This window comes from Paramisgurnus dabryanus, chromosome 6 (genome assembly GCF_030506205.2).
Source record: "Paramisgurnus dabryanus chromosome 6, PD_genome_1.1, whole genome shotgun sequence".
Lineage (NCBI taxonomy): Eukaryota > Metazoa > Chordata > Actinopteri > Cypriniformes > Cobitidae > Paramisgurnus > Paramisgurnus dabryanus.
In genome coordinates, this window is record NC_133342.1 from 1,179,312 (window position 1) to 1,205,416 (window position 26,105).

The 26,105-nt window shown below is 37.9% G+C and overlaps 3 protein-coding genes across 6 annotated transcripts in view; 1 reads left to right on the plus strand and 2 right to left on the minus strand.

The window, feature by feature from the left end:
- The window catches only part of dip2cb (disco-interacting protein 2 homolog Cb), a 51,419-nt gene extending 41,371 nt beyond the window's left edge, over window positions 1-10,048 (minus strand). The window contains exon 1 of one of the 4 annotated variants that reach the window (XM_065266361.2): window positions 9,596-10,048. In XM_065266361.2, the coding sequence (XP_065122433.1) occupies window positions 9,596-9,674 (79 nt within the window). In that variant the 5' untranslated portion in view covers window positions 9,675-10,048. The remainder of the gene's footprint in view (window positions 1-9,595) is intronic. The other 3 variants (XM_065266350.2, XM_065266369.2, XM_065266355.2) reach the window with 3 other exon arrangements.
- A 5,674-nt stretch (window positions 10,049-15,722) lies between these two features.
- Window positions 15,723-21,224, plus strand: marchf11 (membrane-associated ring finger (C3HC4) 11). Its single transcript, XM_065265811.1, has 4 exons — window positions 15,723-16,565; window positions 19,598-19,753; window positions 20,390-20,582; window positions 20,790-21,224. Exons 1-4 carry the CDS (start codon window positions 16,221-16,223, stop codon window positions 21,092-21,094), a joined length of 999 nt encoding a protein of 332 aa, XP_065121883.1. The 5' UTR covers window positions 15,723-16,220; the 3' UTR covers window positions 21,095-21,224.
- A 1,464-nt stretch (window positions 21,225-22,688) lies between these two features.
- Window positions 22,689-26,105, minus strand: part of myo10 (myosin X) — a 70,558-nt gene continuing 67,141 nt past the window's right edge. Inside the window, exons 38-41 of the mRNA XM_065266556.1 lie at window positions 25,257-25,374; window positions 23,910-24,380; window positions 23,635-23,826; window positions 22,689-23,463 (exon numbers count right to left, since the gene is read on the minus strand). Of these exons, the coding sequence (XP_065122628.1) occupies window positions 23,362-23,463; window positions 23,635-23,826; window positions 23,910-24,380; window positions 25,257-25,374 (883 nt within the window). The 3' untranslated portion in view covers window positions 22,689-23,361. The remainder of the gene's footprint in view (window positions 23,464-23,634; window positions 23,827-23,909; window positions 24,381-25,256; window positions 25,375-26,105) is intronic.

Sequence of the window (26,105 nt, forward strand, 5' to 3'; positions counted from 1 at the left end):
CAGTTCACTTAAAGTGAACCAGAAAAGGAACCAGGCGAATGTGACCTCAGTCCTTTTGGTATTCACAATATAGTGGACTCAAAAGAGGACCCAGTTCTTTTTTTGGTCCTCTTTAGAACTTAAGTGATGTCAGACCCTTTCTTGTTCACATTACAACTTCATAAGAACTCAGACCCCAGCTTTCTGTGCAGCAGTTGATTTTGATACAATGTTAAAACGACATGCGAAGCAGACTTGGACCTCATAAATTTCACATCTCAAAAAGAAATCGAACCACACAAGAACGCAAAAGCAAACCATACTCAGACCACCTTCGGACGTGGTCTGAGTTCGGATCACTTTTGGGTCCTTTTAGGGGGGTCTAGTAGGGCTGTCACTTTTGTGAAAAAATCATTTTCAATTTTTAATATATAAGTGTTCATTGAATCGATTGTAAAATCGATTTTCCATGTCTAAAAAAGACGTTTCCATTTTCAACGCCAAATAACAGACAAATGTAAAGAGAGCGCCTGAAACGCACAAGTCAGCAATATTTCTTATTCATTGTCATTAAGTTTCATGCAGAATAAAAAACAGCAACAGTAGTGCAACATTCTCTAAAAAAATATGCAGAGTGGACTGCTGCCATAAATGAAAAACATTACTGCAGGCTTCAACCGGCTGCTTTTATGATTTAGGCAATTCAAAAATTATTTTAAATAATGATTCGATCCATTTCAAACAACTGTTCAAAAATGAAACTTTAAATAGACTTACTTGAAGTTGAGAACATGCTGTGTATTTTTTTATTAAACGTAACCGACACTTAGGCGGCACTAGGCAGGCATAATGAAATGCGCAAAAAGGCTAGGGCCATTACAAATTATTCGTCAGGAAAACGATCAACATTTTAGGGGTCAAGAGCAGAGCGCTTTTCATTCACTATATGTCCATCTGTTGAGAAGACGCACTCCGACCGCACTGATGTCCCAGGGAAACTCGGGTACTTCGTTGCCAGCTGCGTATTTCGTACTGCCAATCTTCCATCACAAAAGCGGGTCGCTGTCAGCTCGCAAGGGTGGCTCCTTGTCATAACTCATCATCGCCTGTAAGGTCACAATTTCGACGCTCTCTCGTGTTGCACAGGTTTATTGACGTTGTCCTCCATTTTCTTTGCAAAACACTAGATGCAGCGATTGAAAGCTGAAACTATAGGTGCGTAAAATTGCTGGGTATTTTCTGTGTAGCTTTCGCACACCTACTGAACTTTCGGAATTCTTTATTTTCTTTTTCTGCTTGTTTGTGAGTTTTGTTACATCTATATTTTTAACTGTTTAATTCTTTTGAAATTAATAGTGTACATACAGTATTTGGTTAAAATCGATTGCCTATTTTCGTTTTCGAAACTTTTTTTGGTTGGTCCGATCGATTGTGCTATCGATTTTCGAACGAAAAGTGACAGCCCTAGGGTCTAGGTGTGAAAATACCCTAACATGAGTGAGAGCAGGAGCAAAATTAGGTAACTACCTCTTTTAGACCAAAGTCTGAATCCAATATACTGTAACATATGCGTTTTCTCTTTCAGCTGTTTACTTTCTCTTAAGACCTAAATGGTTGTGTTTATGAGGATACTTGCAAAGACGGAGATTTTGACGCATGTGTGTATGTAACCTTGGAGAACCCACGAAGTCAAATTTGGCCGCTGTTAATTGCTGCTACCCAAAATCTTCTTGGGTTCTCCAGGGTTAAGGCCAATATAGCGGCAAAAATGCTTACGAGCTTAATAAGCAGCGCATGCGCGACTTGCGTGCTCCTCTCACACAAAAAATATGCGCGCATATAGAACTGTTGTTTGTGTTTCAACGGCTTAAAGGTGGGGTGCATGAATTTTGAGAAACGCTTTGGAAAAGGGAAAACACATTTGTAGCCAATCAGCCGTAAGGGGCGTGTCTACTTATTGACATCGTTGCCTAGGTTGCGTATGTGTGGGGCGAGTTTAGAAGGTCCAGATAAGGGCTGCACAATGTGAGGAAACGTTGCAATGTGCGATGACATTGTTTAATGTTGCGATGACGATGTGAGTTACGATAAATATTTTATATTTTTTCATGTTTTAGGGGCCATTCACATGTTGTGCCTAAAAACGCGTGGAAAACGCTAGACACCTGGAAAGCGTTGAAAAGCGTGCAAGTCGCGACCGCTGTGCTTCCAGAGCCACATACTGCACGCCTACATTTGAAATAATGAACTTGAGCGTGCAATATACGCAATATGTGAATCACCGCTTCCACAGTACCTGTGTTTGCGGCGTCATCTCTCCTAAATCCAAAATAATTCCATGATATAGCTGAAGTGCTGTACCTTTTCACCACAAGGTCTTCGTCTGACAACACATTTTCCTCACTCTTCTCTCCTTTCTCCGCCATCGTTTTTGCTAACAGGCACAGCGTCGCAATTGACACCTCACAAATCAATCTGAACGTAGCTGACTTGGGGGTTCCCCTGATTGGCCTAAAAGCATGAACGCGCAAACCACCCGTGCGCCCCAAACTGCCTACTTCCATACTATATAGTATGCAAAGAGTACGAGAAGAAGTGCTTTTCGCCTACTATATAGTATGGAAGTATGTGGTTTGGGACGCAGGGTATGTCTTCAGGACTAAATGTGATAGGTCAAACGTTTATTAAATGCGCTTACCATTTTCCCTTCATTCATCGCGTCAAGGCTGTCTGTTGCGATGTGTTCATCGCGTGAGTTCATATGGCAATGACGATGAAAATTCGATGTATCGTTCAGCCCTAGTCCAGATTCTATTGGTGTAGAGGCGTGTTTGTTTAGGTGAATTCAGAGATCATGCACCCCGCCTTTAAAATAACTTGTTTTAAAACTGTGGTGTTTAAATACGTGTACACATACGTTTTCGTGACCACTCGCACAGCAACGTGACGGGGCGCGTAACCTCGATAGAGACGATAGTAAAAAATCTCTACCAGTTGACAAATTTTTACCGGTTTATCTTATCTACCAGTTTATCGCTCACCCCACCGTGCGGTAATAAATTAGGTGAAGATATGTTTAAATAAGAACTATGACCTAACTATGGTCTTTGAATGGTTGTGGGCGGGGCTTGTGCAAAGTGATGTCAGTTTGCACACAAAACACAAACAGCTTGTCCCATGAGACTGGATTTTAATAAAAGGAGTGGGCAGATTTGTATCATAACAAGGTGGTTGATTAAACACACAGGCGGAAAAAACTATTATTTTCAAACAACACAGAGATGATTAGCAGTAGACTTCCACATAGAATCAATAACAAAAGAGTCACTCTAGAGTCGATTATTTCTGATAATAACAAGCTAAATAAATTACCTTAGTTCAAATCATAGCTAAAGCATATAAACTACTACACTAAGCTAACTTTACTGTGCAAAATTGATGTATACAATAAACATGTCTTGAATTCCTGCCTGGCTGCCAAACCAGTTGTGATCCATGCTCGTCATCTCCCTTTGTCTTTAGCTATCCAAATCATTTTATTTTTAACAAGGTATTTGTATCACAGATAAGTTCAGCCACTAGTCATACTGAGAAATAAATACAGACTGGAAGATCACTTCGGTTTAGGTGCGGGATCGCGACTACGTGCGTGCATCTACTAAAATATGAATTTCTCATATTAGGTGACCTTTAATTCAAATGACGTCTATTAGAAACAACCAATTTGACATTTGTTTTTTTTTCTTTACATCTGGTCACGTTTCCAGAGTCAGAAAGTTCATCATCAGGCCTGATCAACATTCACATTTGGCCTTAAGGAATGTTCCCATAATTTAGGCTGAATTCAAAATCTAAAGTTGTTTTTAAAAGCTAGATACAGTAGACTTCACAACTGCTGTCCTGTGAGAGAGTTCAGCCTTCTGGCTTGACCAAAGCAGTGTCAGGATAACATCAGCAGGACATGGCCATTTGTTTTTAACTCCTTCCATTTCAAATTTTTGATTATTGTCTTATTTTTTAGTTTAGGGAAGCAGGATCATGCATGCTGTTTCTGTTAATAAAATAACTATTAAACTGATTACTTCAATTAAAATCCCAAATTATCCAATAATCCACTCTATTTTAGGAATTACTTCATTTATATATTCACTTGTAATTTGCATTAAAGTGAAGATTGCTTCCTTAGACGTGTATCTGACTGATGCAGTTCTGCAGGTTTCCCAGGAAAGATGTAAGACAGGCAGGTGAGGGTTTAACCCATTGATGTCATTGGCATCATAACCAGCAACATAAAACTGTATGTAGGTCAAGTGTTACATATACAGTGCTGCTCAAAGCGCCTCCAGGTCTTAATGAATGCAAAAGCATGAAAATTAGGGAGGAAGTGAATTATATAGACAATACGAATGCGACTTTATACACCAACAACAATTATGATATTAATTAATGATTAGAAAAATAATGATTAGTTCTCACGTGTAATAATAATAGTTAATGGCTGATCTTTTTAGGGCAGTGATGTGTATACCAGAAAGAAAGAATGAGAGAGAGAGAGAGAGATAGAGAGAGAGTGAGAGAGAGAGAGAGAGAGAGAGAGAGAGAGAGAGAAAGAGAGAGAGAGAAAGAGAATAAAAATAGCATCATGATAGGCCTTTGGACAGCTGCATTTAGACTTCCCATGGCAACTCCCCAAAACACACCGTAACATTGCATATTAAAGTTCTGATATCTATTAGATCCTCATATCTTCATTGCCTTTTAGATTTGAATATTTTATACTAGAACCTTTGGACTGAACAATAAATCAACAATTTAAAACATAGTTGATGAAAAGATTCATGAAAAGACACACAAGCCTTTTAGACTGAACAGTCTACAGAAACTACAACAAACCCCGTTCACTGCCATCTCCACATTTCCTGAGTCTCTGCATACTTTGAAACGCATTACAGTTCATGGCCAAACCCATTTTACCATTAAGGTTAAGTAAAGAGAGCAATTATTTAAACAGCCAGCTAAAGGCATCCATTCAAAACAATAAGACTACACCTTATATGGCAAGAATGTCAGATTCCCAAAGTGTTTTTTGTAAATACCAAGTTTGCATACATGTCAACAAATCTTATTTTGGGCTCAAGCCCATCTTAGGCTGAAGTACATTAAAACTATCTATGATACAATTAGAGACTTTGTATTCAATCAATTGTGACACTGGGACAACAAAAATAAAGATTCCCAATAGACATTCCAAACATTCCTATCTGCCCTTATGGGAAAAAAACAAAACCGTGACCAATTACTGTGCTTCTTTTGCAAACAATCAGACTTTATCATGAATAACATTGAATTCTGTTTAATGGAGATACAGGTAAGTGCCAAGTGTTGTGCAACACTAGAAAATGTACACGAAAGAAGTATTCTGCATATATAGCACAAAAAAGTGTTTACAAAAGTGTGCAGACAAACACACACGACTATTAACAAAATGACAGTCATGTAAAATACTATACCTTTTCTTTAAAATCACACTACACTTTATGATTCGATTTTGAAAGTGAAAGAGAGTGAAAATGCTTTTAAATCTCTCGAGATTATTTTATGTCATAAACTGATCTGTCCGCACAGTGCGTGTGATGTCAAACACACCATTGTTATCTGGGGTCGTTGTAGTGCCCCCCCAAACAGGTTGTTATGCCCCCCTACAAAGTTTTTTATTAATTTAATATATATCAAGAATAATTAAAATAAATTAAACATTGAATGTTTCATGACTTGTAATGTAATCAAATGAGGAAAATATAGTTGATATGTTTTCTTTAATTAAAATAGACCAGTTTCTCTGATTGGATGTAATGTCTTACGTCTTTAGCATATTTGTGACTTGATACTAGCAACGTATTTTTCGCGGCATTTTATGGATCGTGTAAAATATGGATATTAGAACAATTAGAACGAAACCAGCACCGCCTGCTTCATCTGACTTCATGCAAACACAGACTGGCTCGAGGTGGAATTTACAAATCTACAGGACACTGTTTTAAGGAAGTTTAATGTTAGTACACTCCGTCTTCAGCTATTTTAAAGGTAAGTAAGCGTTGTTTTAAATTACATAAGCTTAAATGTGAAGTGTGGCTATAGACCGTTAACAGCATTACGACGTGATTATGGTGAAGCGGCTTTTTTTAAGCTAGGACGCGGTGTGCGCTGAGCTATGAAACCCATTCATTTTAATAGCTTGCGCCGCGCGAGGGCGGTTTGTTGTTGCGTCGAGCAAAGCGCGAGCGCAGCGGAGCTCAGCTTGCGCTCACGCCGCGGTCGAAGTTCAATAGTTTTGCGCATAGTTTGTGGTCTTTTGCACTTTATACGGGAAATGAGCTGACAGTCTGTAACAGTTGTATGAGTGTGTGCTTGCACTGTATTTGTTGTTTTAATGTCTTGTTTTTGAAGTTATTGTTGCTATTGCGTGCCCCCCCCGTTGGAAGCCAAGTGCCCCCCTGTTAGTTATGGTCTGGCGCCAGCTCTGTTAGTCACGACTAATTGTTTAAAGAATAAAAGTTTTTGTTTACATAATTATTATACACAGTACATCAACAAACATATATATATATATTCACACACACACAAACGTATGTCTAATTAAAAAATATATATATATTGATATAATAAATATTTACATATACATATATATATATATATATACATATACATATACATATACATATATATATATATACATATACATATACATATATATATATGATATATATATGATATATAAATTATATGTAAATATACAAAAGGTTTATAGTATACACAAGCAAATATTTCTTAAATATATACATGCATGTGTGTGCAATTATATATACATTATTATTATACACATTACACACACATTTAATATGTAAACAAAAACTTTTATTCTGCAAACGATTAGTCGCGACTAATCATTAGGCAGCTCTACATGTGGCTGTATGTATTTGTGATGCGCATTTTAGTGTGTTTTACAGTGACAACTGAAGTTTCGCATTCCTGCGTGCGTGCCGTGTTTGTTTAGATGATTTCAAATGTCAACATTGGCTTTCAGAGATCATGCACCCCCCCTTTAAATGTATATACTTTCCCACAGCAAAAACAGTATGTACTTATAGGGATATTTATAAAACTAGGTGAAATGGGTTTCACAATATGATTTGCTACATGCTAATTGGTTGTAGATGGTATTAGGAAGAAGCATTTGATTGGTCAAAAATCTGTGTAGTGCACAATGAGTCATCAATTCGTTTTGGCTGTTCTTATGAAACAAAGACTATAATAAAGTATTGTAAAGCCCTATTCACGCGGGATTAGTATTACCTGGTGACCTCTAGTAATTTGTAATAAATGCGGTGGTTGTCCGTGATCTTAATCCCGTGGGAATCTGCCATGTTGGTAATTTGTAAAAATTCCCCCGCAAATGAACTACCACATTTCGCCGGACACAGAGGTCCTATGATAATATTAGTCCCGTGCGAAATCTGCAAATCAGCATCTCTGTTATTTTGCGGGATTGTATATCATTTTTTCAAGGCTATGTGCTTGTTTCCACACATGAGGTATGCAGCGCATACACATACTTCACAAAGATGCATCCCTCCACTTCTTATGGCTTTCCATGTGAAACTTGAGGGTTTTGTTATACATGTATGCCTTTAAATGTCGCAGTGCCGCATTGATGTGGCCGATCAGGACAAAAACTCGGATTAACATGGAAACGGTACCTTTTACCACATGTTGCAGCGTTGTGTGTATTGAACACGGTGTTATGCAAAGCCTCAACATCATATCTGAGAGATAAGTCAGTAAATTTAAGTTACATCACAGGCTTCGCTTAATGGGCCATACGAAACTGATGTAGGGGATAATTTCTAAATCACACTGGGTCCCCAGATAATACTAATCCCGTGCGAATAGTACTTAATACTGCAGTATAGACTGCAGTATATGAAAGTCTACTAAAAGTTGATTTTGTCAAATTTGAGTGGGAGTATTGCCTCAAAATACACATGGACTGAAAAATTCCAGTTTTTCACAGGAACTATTTAGACAACATTAATACATGGTTAAATTCAGCATGAGTGCATTAATGCAAGTATTACTCTCATCAGTAAAAGACCCTAATCCTCCGGGATGACTCTTCTACCCTCATAAGCCTTTATTCTCAGATCCAATCAGAACAAAGCATGACAGACTGTAAACCAATGAAGCAATTGCCTGTAGGCAAGAAGGCCAATCAGATGACAGCATATGTGGAAACTAGGCCAGAAGCCAAAGCAACAGAACAGTGACAACAGATGCCCTAACCCATATACATGTACACAAATCAGATATTGTATATGTCATCCTTATGGATTTACATGCCGTACATGCTAATTTATGAAAACATATATAGTTATATAACAAATCTGACACCGGCTTTTAAGCACCGGTCGATATTGTGGTCTGTATGCACAGCTCCAAAACATAATGCATTCTGGGAAATATTTCCTCTGAAGTAAGGCAAACTGCATCCTGAACTGTTTGTGCCGAAATAAACATCACGATGGAGGGAAAATTCTTTAATGTGTGACTCGAGTATAAATAATAACAACGAGTTGTATCACACAAAGAGAGATGCTGGTAGATGTGCCCTAATAAGGGGAATCATCCTGCTTTGTGTCTCTCCTTAAGGAAAAATGATGCAATCTACATGAAACCATAAAAACCCACACACATTTCTGCACTGGCCATGTGGCACTGCTGACTCTATGAACAGCCCTGTCACCAACTCACAATTCATTTGACATTTAAAGCATTGACAGCAGATGATATACTTGTTTATAATCTCACTGTTTACATTGTTGTACACTCATTTATCACTACTTGACTGTTTAGGTACAAAACTGCAAAAAAATATAAACAATTTAACCTTAAATTTAAGAGTTGCCCAAAAAAGTGTGTATGCGTTTGTCAATTACACCTATGGCAATCAGTTAAATTATGTTAAAAAATATTATGGGGGAAATCTCTCCCCTGAAGCTAATATACTAGGACATGCAGTGATTTATCAACATGATCCTACAGCTCACCTGTTAGAAAATAAACAGAGAGAGAGAGAGAGAGAGAGAGAGAGAGAGAGAGAGAGAGAGAGAGAGAGAGAGAGAGAGAGAGAGAGAGGCGCGAAAGAGGCGCACTGGGTGTTTAATATTTCCCAAAACTTTGTAAGCAAACGCGTTACTGATTATAACACAACAACAAAGGTGAAACTCAGCAATGTTTTGCGCATACCAGCTTCACTTATTACTGATTTACATGCTCTATATATTCACAAAGGCGGTGGCCCTGTTATATTTACCATAGTGCAGAATAGAAATGAACTATTAGAGAGCTAGCAAATGAGTGCATACTCAATAGGAGTGCATTATTATGTCTTATAAGATACATTTCTATCTTAATCCAAGGTCACCGGAAACGCTCGGTCCAGTTCTGCAGGCAAACACGCGCTAGTTTAAATCTGATACATTGTATCGGGCGCGCTCGGTCACTTTCTCCCACCCTGTTTTGGTAACGCACCATCCGAATGACCAAACGGGCAACTCACCCTCCGACAGCTCCAGCTCGAGCTCCGCGAGTCGTGCTCGCACCTCCAAAGGCAGCGGTAACGAATCACGGTCTGCCATTGCGATTCCAACACATCAGAGCTTCGGTTCCTCTCTGCGTCTCACGGTGTCAAACGTTCATTTCACGATGCAAAAATAGACGGCATGAGTGTGAGCGAAAGAAGAGCGAACAGTCGCGTTACCGGATCGCCGTTGGCCGGCGGGATTGTCAGTAAGAAGACGCCCTGCTTGTTTTCGCTTCTGATACCGAGTGTAGCAGGAGGAATGATGCGGCCACAGTGTTTCCACTGCGGTGTCACCGTGCCCGCTGTTGCCGTGAGTGCCGTCGTGGTCACGTGACCTTGGCGTTCAAACCCAAACGAGGGCGACAGAGCGCGCGCGTACTGACTGTTAACGGAAAGCAGCAGCTGTGCCGAGATAACGATCTCCAGTGACATCAAACACACCATTGGCGAATGTGGGACGCACACCGAGGATTTGAGCATCAACAGGAGTGATTTCTAAATTATAGAGAGATATAAACACCTCCAGTTTTACATTCATTTTACCAGACAGTGGTGTAAATGACTCGTCAAAATCCTATTCCTATATAATTTCCCTATTCATTCAATACAAAAAGGTTTTTTTCTTTTATTATTTTTTAGTTAAGGGAAACATAATGACAAAGTGCAACACATTTATGAAACATTTAGAGCAGTGTTTTTCAACCAGGGGGGCGGGGCCCAATAGGGGGCCTCAATAAGGTTCAAAGGGGGTTTCAAGATGACCTAAAATTATTTAGAAAACTACAAAACAAACATTTAAATAAGCTAAAGCAACTAAAAATCAAGATATTTCTTATTGTTTAGAAATTTTTGTAATGAATGTACGATCTGTCTAGTTGAAGGTTGAGACCGCATGATTTAGAGTGGCTATAGTGCCTCCTGCTGGCAAGCGGTGGTATGATGCTAAAAGAGCAGTAATGTAGTTTCAAAAAAGTAAATATTTTACAGCAAATTGGTGCTTTTACACGACAACATTAAAAAGTAGAAAAAAAATGCTCTGTTTAATTTGAGAATTGACTTTCACCATTGTTTTTAGCACCTGTCAGATAATCTTGTTTTTATTTTGTACATTCTGTTTATATTGTACCTACCTCTGTCTATGCTATGCTATATTAGTGTACAGCATATGTGTTGTGGTAAATGTCATCATTTTTGCAAAGATCTGTACACAAGATTTTCACTCCTTTTCCTGTTTTGATATGACAATAAAAATAAATTGATTACAGCAGCATGTTTTTAAGCACTGTTGAAATTAGAATAAAACACCTTGGCTTTTATTTACTGCTCATGTAGTATGTAAACAGTCAGAATCCAAGAAGCCTTAAAATTTTTATCCCACAAATTTTTTTTTTAATTATATATATAATTATATAACTTTATATATATATATATATATATATATTTGGTTCTGTAAAGTTCTGTCATTCAAATAAGCATCTATTGAAATCATGGCTGTCAGATATCCAGCTTGAAACAATTTGTCCCTTGCAAAAGCTGATTGCATGCATAAAGAAATATGAAAATAACTAATATCTTTGACCTCTACTTTACAACAATTTAAAGCAGCAGTTGTGTCAAGGTAATGAGTTTTATTACTTGTGTTAAGTTCTAAAGGGCACATATAAACTATATAATAACATCTATGGAAGAAACGCACGTCAAGGAAGCAGACAGTAATCCCATAGAGAAACTATAGAGCAGTCACTGGCCCAGAATCAATCTATTTGAACAAATGTGCAAAAACAACTGCACACAGAGAGATCTATGGAGAGTAAAATAATAAAAACATTAAAAGTGTGATAAGACGCAGTATATTATATAAAACAAAGAAAAAGTTATATTCAATTTAGTGCTGCAGGCGAAGATTAATCGCCTACAAAATTAAAGTAATTTTGTGCATAATATATGTGTGTGCTGTGTGTAATTATTATGTTAAATTAAACACACTCACATATATTTCAGAACATTTTTATTTATATATTTTTTCAAATGTGTATATATATATATATATATATATATATATATATATATATATATATATATATATATAGAATAAATAAATAAATATACATAATAATTACACATAGCACATACTTGTATATTGTGCTAAAATCACTTTTATTTTGTATGCGATTAATTGCAATTAATCTTTGCCCAGCACAAAATATTATATTTTATAATATTATATTACGAAATATGTAATATAAGAAAATATAATATAATATTAGATTATAAAATATATGATATGATATGATATTATACATAATTGTTTTAAATAGATTAAATTATGCGCTCTATCAGCTACGTGCTCCAAATGAGACCATAAATACCTCAGCACAATGATTTGACCAATCACAGAAAACTTATTTACATACGCCAACAAGTTTACCAACCTGGACTGTTTAACTGAGAATCCTTTACATTGTTTTACAAAGAAAATTACATACAACAAACAACAAATGTCTAACATAGAAAACAATACACTTGCTTACTATACATATTCTTTGTATAAATGCTTTATTTCTGTTAATTTTATTACCACTAATGATAAGTATATCACCCTAGTGCCACTACATAACCAAACCATCAACCTCTCTTAAACTGTGGCGGGTGGAAGCTCACTGTAGAGGTTACAAGCCGAGTGTCAATCACTCATTAAACACCTCGGGGAAGGTCTGAGACAGGAGCCAATCACTGTCCTAACTGAACATCATCTGAAAAGATGAGCGAGCGCACAGCGAACGTGGGTCACGCTGCGGTGTTTACGCACAAGACGTCGGTACGTGCTTACGATTCAAGCAGACCAACTGATGCGAACCCCAGCTGACTTGGAAACACTCGCGGCTGGCACACTGAATTCAATGTGTGAGCTAGCACAGGATGCTAGAACCCAATTCAGACTACTCTCCATCCGCTTTATTATTACTCGATACAAAAATTTTTATGAATTCATATGTATGTAAATGTTTAAAAATACATAATAATTACAAATGTAAATGTGTATAATTTATAATAATTAGACACAGCACATACTTGTATTGTGCTAAAATCACTTTTATTTTGTATGCGATTAATTGCAATTAATCTTTGCCCAGCACAAAATATTATATTGTATTATATTAGATTATGAAATATAATATAATATTAGATTATTAATTATATTATATTATATTTGTTTTCTTACATAATTGTCTTAAATAGATTAAAATATGCGCTTTATCAGCTACGTGCTCCAAATGAGACTATAAATACCTCAGCACAATGAGTTGACCAATCACAGAATACTAATTTACATACGCCAACAACTTTACCAACCTGGACTGTTTAACTGAGAATCCTTGACATTGTTTCACAGAAAATTGGGCCCAACAAATGTCCAACATAGAAAACAATACGCTTGCTTATTATATATAATCTTTGTATAAATGCTGTATTTCTGTTAATTTTATTACCACTAACGAGAAGTGTATCACCATAGTGCCACTACATAACCAAACCGTCTACTTGGCCTTACTGTGGCGGGTGGAAGCTCACTGTAGAGGTTACAAGCCGAGTGTCAATCACTCATCAAACACCTCGGGGAAGGTCTGAGACAGGAGCCAATCACTGTCCTAACAGAACATCATCTGAAAAGATGAGCGAGCGCACAGCGAATGTGGGTCATACTGTGGTGTTCACGCACAAGACGTCGGTACGTGCTTACGATTCAAGCAGACCAACTGATGCGAACCCCAGCTGACTTGGAAACACTCGCGGCTGGCACAATGAGTTCAATGTGTGAGCTAGCACATGATGCTAGAACCCAATTCAGACTACTCTCCATCCGCTCTATTATTACTCCATACAAAAAAAAATTATGAATGAATGTATGTATATAAATGTTTAAAAATACATAAAAATTACAAATGTAAATGTGTATAATTTATAATAATTAGACACAGCACATACTTGTATATTGTGCTAAAATCACTTTTATTTTGTATGCGATTAATTGCAATTAATCTTTGCCCAGCACAAAATATTATATTGTATTATATTAGAATATGAAATATAATATAATATTAGATTATTAATTATATTATATTATATTTGTTTTCTTACATAATTGTCTTAAATATATTAAAATATGCTCTTTATCAGCTACGTGCTCCAAATAAGACTATAAATACCTCAGCACAATGAGTTGACCAATCACAGAAAACTAATTTACATACGCCAACAACTTTACCAACCTGGACTGTTTAACTGAGAATCCTTTACATTGTTTTACGAAGTAAATTACGCCCAACAAATGTCTAACATAGAAAACAATACACTTGCTTACTATACATATTCTTTGTATAAATGCTTTATTTCTGTTAATTTTATTACCACTAATGAGAAGTATTTCCCGCTAGTGCCACTACATAACCAAACCATCAACCTCTCTTAAACTGTGGCGGGTGGAAGCTCACTGTAGAGGTTACAAGCCGAGTGTCATTCACTCATCAAACACCTCGGGGAAGGTCTGAGACAGGAGCCAATCACTGTCCTAACAGGACATCATCTGAAAAGATGAGCGAGCGCACAGCGAACGTGGGTCATACTGTGGTGTTTACGCACAAGACGTCGGTACGTGCTTACGATTCAAGCAGACCAACTGATGCGAACCCCAGCTGACTTGGAAACACTCGCGGCTGGCACACTGAGTTCAATGTGTGAGCTAGCACATGATGCTAGAACCCAATTCAGACTACTCTATATATTTGTATGTAAATGTTTAAAAATAGTGCATGCCTCATGGGTAATGAGAAGCCTTTATAGGCCATCAATTAGGACTAAAGCAGCTGTTATCAATTAGTATTTATAGGGGACAAGGTTTCTCTCTCAATACTGACAGATTTCAGGTGATCTCCTGGCTTTCTATGCCATTTTGCACCTTGTTCTCTTCATGTGTTCAATACTTATTCCCTGTGTCATTTCACTTTATTTATTATGACTCAACTTGTATACTTAAATGTTCAGATTTCTTTGTATGAATTTTTATACTTGGCTTGATGGCTACATCTGGTGGAAATTTTGTGTCAATATAGCCCACTTAGAAATCTCCTTACTGATAAAAATGCTAATGTGTCAAATACTTATTTTCCCCGCTGTATTTTGTAACAAATAAAACAAATAAAAATAATATCTATCTATCCATTTCATCTATCTGTCTATATGTCTGTCTGTTTATAGTTTCTAACATAAAACTATGTTTTTATCATGTATAGTAAACGTTCTGATGTTGTTATTTTGTATTTGTAAATATGAATTCTGTTCAATATCTTGCAATCAATATTTTACATACACCAATGTGTAACTTCATACTGTTGAAACTGAAAAAGTGCTGCCTTGTTAATTTACAATCATCATAATCAAAACTGTACATCACATCAGAAAATACTGACACATATAATTGTGTACTATTGTTAATGTTATATTGACAACATGGCCAAATATTTTTTGTTTAATAAACAATGACACAAGGGCTTATCATTTTAATGGGACTGACATGTTCACTGATGTGAAAATGTACTTTTGAGAGATACTAAAGACTTTGACAGGTGTTATGCTATTGCATAGGTAATCCATGATGTTGTGCTGTTTGTACGCATTGTTCTGAGAAATGCACATACATTGATTTGAGAAATGCTCCAAAGCGACATATATACTTTTTTTAGACTAATAAATTAAATTGCATAATCATTTTCTACAACATAAAGCAATGCAATAAATGAACTCCAAACCGACATAAAATATGAATTATGCTTAAGATGGTGTATGTATTTTTATAATCCTCTGTTATTATTATTATGCGTTCCCTCCATGGCTTCGAACCCATGACCTTTGCGCTACTTCATTAGCCATAAATGCTCTACCAACTGAGCTACAGAAACACGCAACATTAAGAACAAGCATTCATGTTCCTTCTGTCATTTTATTTTCCATATTTTTGAAGACAGCGGTGACTCTCCTATTATATTCGCCTATACCATAAGCGTCCACAATTAGTTCATTAGTTACTATGGTTACCATGGTAAATCTTTGCAGGACGCAGCGAATGCTTGGCTCTGGGGCGGGAGGCTAAAGGATGGTCCATCACAGACCAGTTACCCTAACGACTTGCCCGTCAGAAACAGCCTCGTCACCCACCTTTGCTCACCGTGCAGCACGCACACATTCGCATACTAGAGAAGAACTACCAGGCGCGTTTTATGCTTTTGTGAAGGGAGACTGTGTGGTTATGCGCGCTTCGTATCTCGACTGCTCGGTGTTCCAGCACCGCGCCCGGATGGAAATGTGTCTTCCGGGGAGAAGCTGCTTTCAGCCAACGAGACACCGAGCACAACACGCGACGCAGCCCGGACATCTGCAGTTTTCCTCAGCAGCCTGTCCAAAAACGCACGCGGTTTGAGGCGCACACATCTATGGCCAAACGACACAACCTGCGTCTCAGCGGAGGGTTTAAGGGCTGTAGGACATCAGCAAGAGCCGAAAATCCAGATTTTGCTAATTCATTCTGATATTTGTGCCGTCATTCATGGATGTGCACGCAGAGGCTGGTCCGCCGCACGTGCAGAGGGTGGATGAGCCACCGGGAGGCGCCACGGTCACTGTTACCGAGCAGTTTCAGGTCCGGTCGGTACCGGGGTGTGACGGCGAGGATGACCCGCAGTCGAGCGCCGTCGGAGCTCAAACACCTGCAGCGGTTGATCCGATCGCAGAGATCGAGAGCGAGGATGGTGCGCGCGCAGAGGTGCACGGAGCGGCCGGTCAGGATGCGGGGAATAGAGCGGGGAAAACGGAAACCGTGGGCTCCAGCTGCAGCAACGAGAGCTGCGTTCCGACACCAGGCTGTCGGATCTGCTTTCAAGGAGCCGAGCAGGTAAAGTCGATTCAATCTTGAATTGCATACACAATTGCGTTCGGAGCGCAAAGATTGTGGGTTCGATTCCCAGGGAACACATGAAATAATGTATAGAAGTCGCTTTGGATGAAAAATGCTGACAAATGCGTAAATGTCTTTGGCTGTGACATGTTAAATACTTAAACTGTTGTCCTGTGCTCCATTCCATTGCACTTCATCTCAGATCTCACGCACGAGCGTGTCCTACGTGATTGGCTCTCAACACGTTATTTGCGAATGAAAGAGCTCGATTTCATTTAAGAACAATACATCTACAATTTCAGCACCACGGCGAAGAACTGAACACAAACTGCATTTACATTTGGCTGACGCTTTTATCCATCTTTTTATCCACTCCATCTTTATTTTTTTTATTAGAAGAGAGTGGTCACATCAGTTTATACGTGTAAATCCTAAAATATATTATATTATTCCTACAAACATAATGCTTTAAACAGATAGACTGATGAGAGCAGTCTGTGCGTGCGCGTGTGTGTTGGTGAAACGTCATATATCCATTATAATACCTGCTGCTTGTTTCATCTCTAATGGTTTTCACTTCCTGCAGCTAATGTGCTTTCTCAAGACGCCTTGTGTGTGTGTGCTTGTATATGTGTGTGTGTGTGTTTCACTGTGTTCTCTTACTCATTATAGATTTAAATGAGAATGTTTCTGAAATTATTCATGAATCTACTGATCAATCATTTTCCTTTTACTAACACAAAGTTAAATCTCTGTCATTATTCACATTCTGGCCACTATTCATCATTTAAAGACAGACTGAGTTTTGAACGTCTGCTTCATTGATAACGCCTCAACCCTCTCACTTCCCACCAGCATCTCTTCCACAATTCATAAATCATCATTTTTGTTAGTGTTTTCCCCAATATAATCACACAGTCGCATAGTCATGCTTGTTAGCAATCTGTCTTCAAAATCCCCATGAAATCATTTCATGAAATTCAGGATATCAATAAACTACTGTGCTCCAAAACATTGACAACATTTGCATTTAAAAGAGATATATAAGCATTCAAAACTTACAGTCTGTTGTTAATTCCGCAAATACCGATCAATGGTTTGATGACGTCATTCTGCACGTCAGCTTCTCATCAGATTCCAGGCTGTGTTTTGATAGCTAAAGTGTATCGGATTGTATTCTGCTTTTCAGCTAAAATTAGTTGAATATGAAAGAAATTATTTGAGAGTGATGATAAAATCTTTACAATTGGGTCAATTTCATCATCCTGTATGCAGAGGCGGACACTACTTAGCCTAAATATTTTTACTTTCTACATAAAAGTAAATTTTCATGTATTCAATTTTTATCAGTGTTTTTCTTTGGAAAACATATACAATCCAAAGCTTATTTTCATAATTTTTACTCCACTACATTTCACAATTTCAAGTTTTTGGTTTATATTTAATATTTAAGTACATTAAACATTTAGTTTTTTTTACTTTTACTTAAGTGAAAAGTACTTTTGTACTTTTACTCAAGAAAGTAAAAGTACACAATTTTATGTAATTATATTAAATATTAAATCAATTTTAATATGCAATATAAAAGGAATACACAGATTGATTCTATGCTTTAGAATGTAGTGAACATTTTTTAGTAAAGTAATTTTTTTTCCCAAAACAAACACTCTGATAAAGCAAAGATGCTTGGAAAATTTACTCAAAGTACTCAAGTAGTGTCCGTCTCTTTTTTTATTCATGAATTGTTTAAATCTCCACCTACACAAGGTTTTCTCAAACGAACTTACTCTTTTAGTTAAGTCTCTTAAAGTTGTGAAAAATGTAAAAGGTACATCTATTGTAATTATAAAATACTATGAGTGTGTTTTTGGCGTGTTGTGATTGCCTTCTGTTTTATTAAAAAAAAATTTTTGGTTCTTCAACATTTCTGTAATTTTTTGTCTTTGATGCCTGTTTTTCTGTAACAATGTTTATATGTTAAAAAAAGAAGATTTAAGGCTGTGATGACCGACCATAACAACTAATTTATAACAGTGTCAGATTTGTGAATCTGTATAATACCCTGATAAATGTTACATAAATTGCTTCATTACCTTTGTATTTTTTCTCTTGATTTAAGGGGATAGTTCACCCAAAAATGAAAATTTTGTCATTATTTCCTTATCCTCATGTTGTTCTAAACCTGTATGATTTTTTTCCGCTGATGAACACAAAAGAAGATATTTTGATAAATGATGGTAAGCACACAGCTGATTGTAACCATTGACTAGGAAAATATGATTAAATTCAATTAGTAAAATTAACTGTGTGCTTACCATCATTTATCAAAATATCTTCTGCATCATTTAATCACAATACTTCCATAATATTAGTTTTCCTACTAGGGAAGTCAATGATTAAAATCAGCTGTGTGTTTACCATCATTTATCAAAATATCTTCTTTTGTGGTGTCAGAAAAAAGAAATTCATAAAGATTTGGAAGAGCATGAGGATGAGAAAAAGATGACAGAATAATTTTTGGGGAAACTATCTCTTTAAAGGCGGTGTGCGTGATTTGGAAAAGGGAGTCAGGCGACTACCAAAACACACTTGTAGCCAATCAACAGTAAGGGGCGTGTCTACTAACCAACATCATTGCTTGGGCGGGTCTATCAAGAGGAGGTCCAGATTCTTTTGGGGTAGGGCTGTGTTTGTTTAGGTGATTTCAAATGTCAACATTGGCTTTCAGAGATCATGCACCCCGCCTTTAATGGTTGCCTTTTTTTCCGACTTTATACTTTTAGTTTTCTTTCATTTCACTTATATTATTTATGATGTCATCCATGACTGTATAGAAATGTTACTCTTGTTTATACTTGCAATAAAAAAAAGATTCCAGGCTGTGAAAAACCGAAAGCTACTGGCTGCTTTAAAGGGGGAGAAGCCACTTTATATGCCCCCCTATCTTTCTGTTTCAACTGAAATGACATCAATGAAAAGCTGCACAGTTTTGTGTCGGTCTAAGCTGTGTATGTTGTGTTTGGATGCAGGGGGAGCTGCTGAGCCCGTGTAGGTGTGCTGGTACCGTTCGGCATGCCCATCAGCACTGTCTGCTCAAGTGGATCAGTGAGAAGGGTTCTTGGAGCTGTGAACTTTGCAACTACAGATTCAACATCCTGCCTATACATATCAAACCACCACAACAGGTAAACACACATGCACTCTAAATCCATCCATCAGTATCAGAATATTATTATTTATCTTTTTTATTACATTAATTATTACATCTAATTCAATATGTAACAGGTATTATTTTGTAATCCAAACAGCAACCCTTTAAAACGCATTAAATGATACCATTGTTGTACTGTACATTATGTTTAGTCAGTGGCGGCTCGTGACTGCTCATCCGAGGGGCGCAAATTCAAAATATGTGTTTGGAGTGTCGTGTGTTGCTCGGGTTTTCAAAATATGTGTTTGTTGCATCATGTGAACCATGTGCATCACGTTTTGTCAAAATAAGTGCCTGCTGCACACACGTCAAAACCGTTTATGATAAAAGAAACACTCACGTTCACAAAATACACGAAAGACACTCCCTTAACATTAAACTTTGATTACGCATGAGATTATGTGAGTATCTGGCAAACGCGAGCGTCTCTTTTATCATAAACCCTTTAGACGCGTCTGCAGCAGGCACTTATTTTGACAAGACACCACGTGATGCACACAGGATCACTCGACGCGCAGAACACATATTTTGAAATTACGAACCACACACATGACGGGCTACATACATGTTGTGACGAACTTGAGATTTATATGTTTGTGTGTTTTAACAGTGGCAGTCTGTGACTATGACGCTGGTGGAAAAGGTTCAGGTCATTGCAGTGTTTCTTGGTGGCATCTTCTTGTTGGCTAGCGTGTCATGGCTGCTGTGGTCAGCACTGAGCCCGCAAGCGTTATGGCAACGCAGTGACATCTTGTTTCAAATATGCTACGGCATGTATGCCGTCATGGACCTAGTATGCATCGGTGAGAAACAAGTTAAAACTTTAAAAGGTCCTAATTTGAGGTAAAACTTTATTTGTTAACAAAAAGGTGAATAAATACTGCATACTTCTCTGTATAATATTATCCAATGTCTTTAATAGATCTATGCTTCTTGCAATCACACCTGTATTTTACAAGATAACACAAATGCTCGGCTTTTGCTAAAAAATAAGTATCTGTGTGTTGCAGGTCTGATTGTTCATGAAGGTGGTGCTGTCTACAACGTGCTGATGCGTTGGCGAGCGGTCAATCTTCTCTGGGACGTTCAGAACTACGATAAAAGCCGCGACCTGGACAACACGCACGGCCCACATCGCAACCTGTGGCTGCCTCTCACGAACACGCACACAGTCGCGCACCCGCACACCACCCGACTGGAGTCGTCGCCTCGATGCCCCCTTCATATCTTCTCCATGTGCCTGAACGTGACCTCTGACCTCTCCCCCCAGGAGCAAGGCTCAGGCGAGCTTGTTGTTAGGGTCACGTCAGTCTGACCTCAAAGAAACTCATTCAGGGACCAATCCACTCTCCTTGCACTGCCCTGAGGTGGGCGTGGCTAGCAGATGGGAGGAGCCTCGGTGTTGGGAGGAGCCTTACTTGAAAAGCACTTTAGAAGATGCACAAACTGAGAAAATTTTTGGGTGTTTCTTGTATCACCTCCCACCTCTATAATGGCTTTATAGGTGCACAGGAACAATCCTTCCTAAAATGCATTAAACTTTAATTTACAAAGACGTGAAACTCACCGAGTGGTCAGGGGTGTTCACTGGTATGCTCACACAAAAATCGCTGCAAAAGACGCATTCCAACAGTTTTTATCGTAGTTTTGCCAACTCCATTGACTTGTATTAGATGTGCTGTGAGGTACGGTATTACTCCGCGCCAGGAACGTTGTTTCTATTCTTGCAATTGGCAAAAGCGGATTATCGCCACCAACTGGCCTGGAGTGTTTATCATTCAAGAATATACGGGTGTGAGGCGGTTGGAAAAATAGGTCCACAAGTTTACAACGAATGCTAAAACACCTGTTGGAAAGCATATCAGTGAACACCCCTGACCACTCGGTGAGTTTCATGTCTTTGTAAACGAAAGTTTAATGCATTTTAGAAAGGATTGTTCCAGTGCACCTATACACCCATTGTAGAGGTGGGAGGTGAAACACAAACACCCGAAAATTCTTGGGGCAGCCGCATATGTCGAAATTTCAGTCAAAACCGTTCTATTTCACCATAAACAATCTAAAAACAGGGCTTTAAGTGTAAAATACCGAACTCGCACTTGACGTCTCCACCGCGGTTGGTCTGAACGCAGCATAATGACGAAAGCGCGCACGGGTTCAAATCAATAGAAATACAGTGTGAGTGCATGCTTCTGGGGGAATAGGGAGGGGGGACAATCGTTCTGAGTTCCAACTTTTTTGGGTTTAAAGTCAGAAGTTGTTCCCTGATCCCTGTTTTGTACCATTATAAAGCTTGGAAAAACAAGGACATTTACTAAAAAACTCCAAATGTGTTTGTCTGAAAGATGATGTAATTTTGATATTTAGTCTAAGTATCCCTTTAAGATGCCAAACACTGGGCCTGGTGGAAACTACTTTAATGCAGATAAATATACAATAAAAGTATTATGAGCAAAAAATAAAGTAGATAAATATTTATAAGCACATCCTGAAGGATCAAGTTTATTAGGAGTCACTCCTGCTGCTAAGAATGACATCTGTCACCGTTTTACGTGTCCACCTGCCCTTGCATGTTCATTTATGAAAACGTTTGGCTAATTTGAATGCTCTCAATGAGTGACAGGAGTGTAGTAAGCACAGCTTCATTTCTAATGTGTAAATCTTTTCCCAAAATTAATGCATGTGAAGGCTTATTCATACTGGGTCTATTATTAAAAGCAGGTTTTATGCTTGGATAACTCATAAACCACCCATAAACGTCCACTCCCAACAATCATCATTACGATTTGTAAAAAGCATACATTTATTTGGATCCACAAGATGCTGGAATACTTGACCAGCATACATTATTTGGTGCTAGCCTATTAGCATTGCCCCCCCCCCCCAAAAAAGAGTTCATGGCCCTGAGATGTTAAACAGAGATGCTTTTGTATTGGAGCAGTTCTGGATGTACATTTTAATGAATGTAAAAGCCTTTTGAATTTTGTTACATTTATTGCCTAAAAACTAATACACAGTAAAGATACAAAATGGGAAAGATATTCCTGCTGTTTTCGTTTTTTTTATACGCTCAAAGTACAAAAATAATAGGACCAGAAAAAGCATAATTCCAATAGCGTTATCAAAGTACACAGAAAGGTCTATAAAATATACAGCTCCAGAAATACAGAAATATATAACAACTAATATAAACATTGCACATGATCACTGTCACATAGACTTTTATAGGGCACTTATAGGATGTATGTAAAGATTTTTTTTAAGGCACTGGTTATTTATTACTGGAATTTCTGCCCGCAGAATTCCAAAGAAATGTGTCTGGACTCTAAACAAATCAGGAATATTAAGGCAACATACGGGGCTCAGGCTGTACGCAACGGGATGTGTGTGTGTGGGAAATGATACGGTTTTGATATTGTCTTTGGTTTATACAGTATGTTATTCTTTTGCATAAATGGGTCATGCATTTTGTAATTACATCTGTCCTGTTAGCTTATGTATGTATAAAGGCACATGTACATACGGAATTTGCATGTGTGTAAAAATATACTAGTGGTGACTGGTGAGGTTAAAGGTCAGGGATCACCAGTTGCTACCGTGGCTGCTGATGGACTGACAAGTGCTGAAACGTTTCTTCACTATTAGACTGATGTAAGCCTTCATGAGCTTTGCAATGTCCATTACCTACACACACACACACACACACACACACACACACACACACACACACACACACACACACACACACAGAGATAAGAACAAGAGAAACATGATTATTTAAGCTTTTATAATGATGCGTTGAAATAAAGGACATTTACAAATGGTGCTTTTCCTTTGAACTTTTAATGAGCGTACCATGTTGGTGTTAAAAAGCAGCTCGCGTCCCTCCACACTGATCTTGTAGATGTTAGGCTGCGGTGCACCAAAGGACAGAATAGCCTCATACGAAAACAGCTCCAGAGGCCACGCCTCTCCGCGCTTGTACACACACACGCCCTTACGGCTCACGCCTAACCAGAGCTCTCCTGGATACGCACCATCTGCACACTGAATAAAAACAACCATTTCATTTATCATTCAGCTTTTGACTGATAAAGCATGTTTGTTTTTATGTCTATGTCTATCCTTACCTCCGCGTTAAAGAGGGTGGAGCCATACCCCTGCCATTCCTTGATAAGACCCATGTATTTCGTCATGGCTTGCTCCTGTTCCATACCCTGCAGTTTGCGCCATTTCTCCACCAAACAACTTGTTAATCCCGCCTTTTCATCTTGTAGCCACGCCTCTATGGCTGCAGGCCCTTCCACTTGGCGCTGTCGCCCCAGTGACCCTCGGAAGCTCCGCCTCAGCGTGCCTTCCAGGAAACTACTCCTCTTTCTTTCCGTGGATGGCGTGCTAGCGCTGCCGTTTCCGGATGCGAAGCTACGGGCGGACTGCTGTACTCGAGCGCGCAGACGGGCCATGGGGAACACCTGCTCCAACTCAGGCAAGGCATTCTGGGTAGTGTAATCTCCTAATAGATACTGCAAACGGAGGGCGGCCAGGAACTGCAGGGTCTCTTCTGGAGCAGGATATTGACCTTTTATGACAGCTTCATGAGCCTTAAAGAGAGAGGAGAGATTAAATGCATAGAGATGTCAAACTCTGAAAAGCTATAAAGATATTTAGGGGTAATATCTTAGCTTTCAAATCTTAAAAAGATTATCTAATATTTTTTGTTTGAACATATCTTATTTATGCATGGTCCTTAAATATTTGCAGTGGAAAACAAGACAAATATCAGGGTTCCCACACCTTAGTTAACTTCAAATTCAAGGACCTTTCAAGGACTTTCCAGATCCAGTACCCTCAAATTCAAGGACTAAATGTGGGAACACATCAACGAAGTTTACATCGTGTAACCTTTTAAGATACATTGTTCCCTTTCAAGGGAACTTGCACTGGGTCACTGCGGTGACACTTTGGGAACGCCTCCAGGGGTAATTGCGTCTTAATGTGCATATCAAATTCAACCAATGGTGAGACTTAACGACAAAGACATGGTGATGTGGGAGCCAAGAAGTATATCGCTATCTGAAATATTGCCAAAGATGGCGTTACAGGGACGCAGGAAGAATGGCAAGGGAGACCCAGCATCTGGTTCCCTTCTCAGGGACCAACAGTTACATACGTAACCCGAGACGTTTTCATTTGTCAAACACAACTATGCAAAAAACATTTTGGTATGAATCAACATTCGCATACAGAAGATATAAGCATTTAAAAATTCTAACATTTTTATGATATTATCCTACACTACACAGAGAATAATATTGATTTTTTCCCAGAAAACTTTTAATGACCTGTATCTATGTATGTATATTTTCAAAAACTTCCCAGGGCCTTGAATTTTTACCCCCAGATTTAAAAACTTTTAAGGATTTCAAAGACCCGTGGGAACCCTTAAATATAGATTAAGAAAATACTTTTATTCATACCTGCTCAAACATGAAGGCAAACTCCACACTATCTGTAGGAACACTTTCGGGTTCAGAGAAGCAGAAAAGTTTAAAATAAAACTTCCAACCCTCTCCTTCCTCTCCTTTATTCGCCAACCTGAAAGAAAGAGAAAACCAAACAGGTTATAGACTATGTAGGGTTAATACACAGTGCAACTGAATGCTAATTGGCCATTCGCTGCCAAATATTATTGCAAAATGTACCCTATAAAAACCAGCTGACTTGTACAGTATTTTTGGTAACACTTTACTTGAAGGGGTGTTCATAAGACTGACATGACACCTTCATAACTATGATATGACACGTGTCATGAACATGAAAGAGATTTTATGAACATTTATGACAACTGTCATTAAGTGTTATTAGTTAAATTATTTCATTTTTAATGCAAAGATGACATTGTTTGAGATGTCTTTGTTATAACAACTTGACATTATCAAGACAACTGACAACTTTTTTTTACCAGAGATACAAATATAATTTGTCATTAAAATGTCATTAAGTGTTAATGCTCTGTCATATAGTTTTATAACAGCGTCATGAATATTTTTCTTGCCCTTCAACTACAGTGGTACAAATATAATTCGTCATTTAAATGTCATTAAGTTTTAATAATCTGTCAAATAGTTTTATAACAATGTCAAGAATATTCTTCAGGTCATAATGTTTTTTTTAAGTTTCCTCCAGGTGTTTAAGAAAAAATCATCTAGTAATAATAATAATAATTGCTAAAATTATATTTTATTGCATTTGGAAAATGTTTAACCTAAAATTAAATGAAAACAGTACAATAATGGGTTAAGCCATGCAGCGTTGGATCCATATTA

What these genes read in the sequence shown, in the direction of transcription:
- marchf11 (XM_065265811.1), top strand. Translation starts at nt 16,221, where the DNA reads ATGGATGTGCACGCAGAGGCTGGTCCGCCGCACGTGCAGAGGGTGGAT. An exon ending in GCTTTCAAGGAGCCGAGCAG is followed by an intron (nt 16,566 to 19,597) that starts GTAAAGTCGATT and finishes GTTTGGATGCAG; the next exon opens with GGGGAGCTGCTGAGCCCGTG. An exon ending in CATGGACCTAGTATGCATCG is followed by an intron (nt 20,583 to 20,789) that starts GTGAGAAACAAG and finishes TGTGTGTTGCAG; the next exon opens with GTCTGATTGTTCATGAAGGT.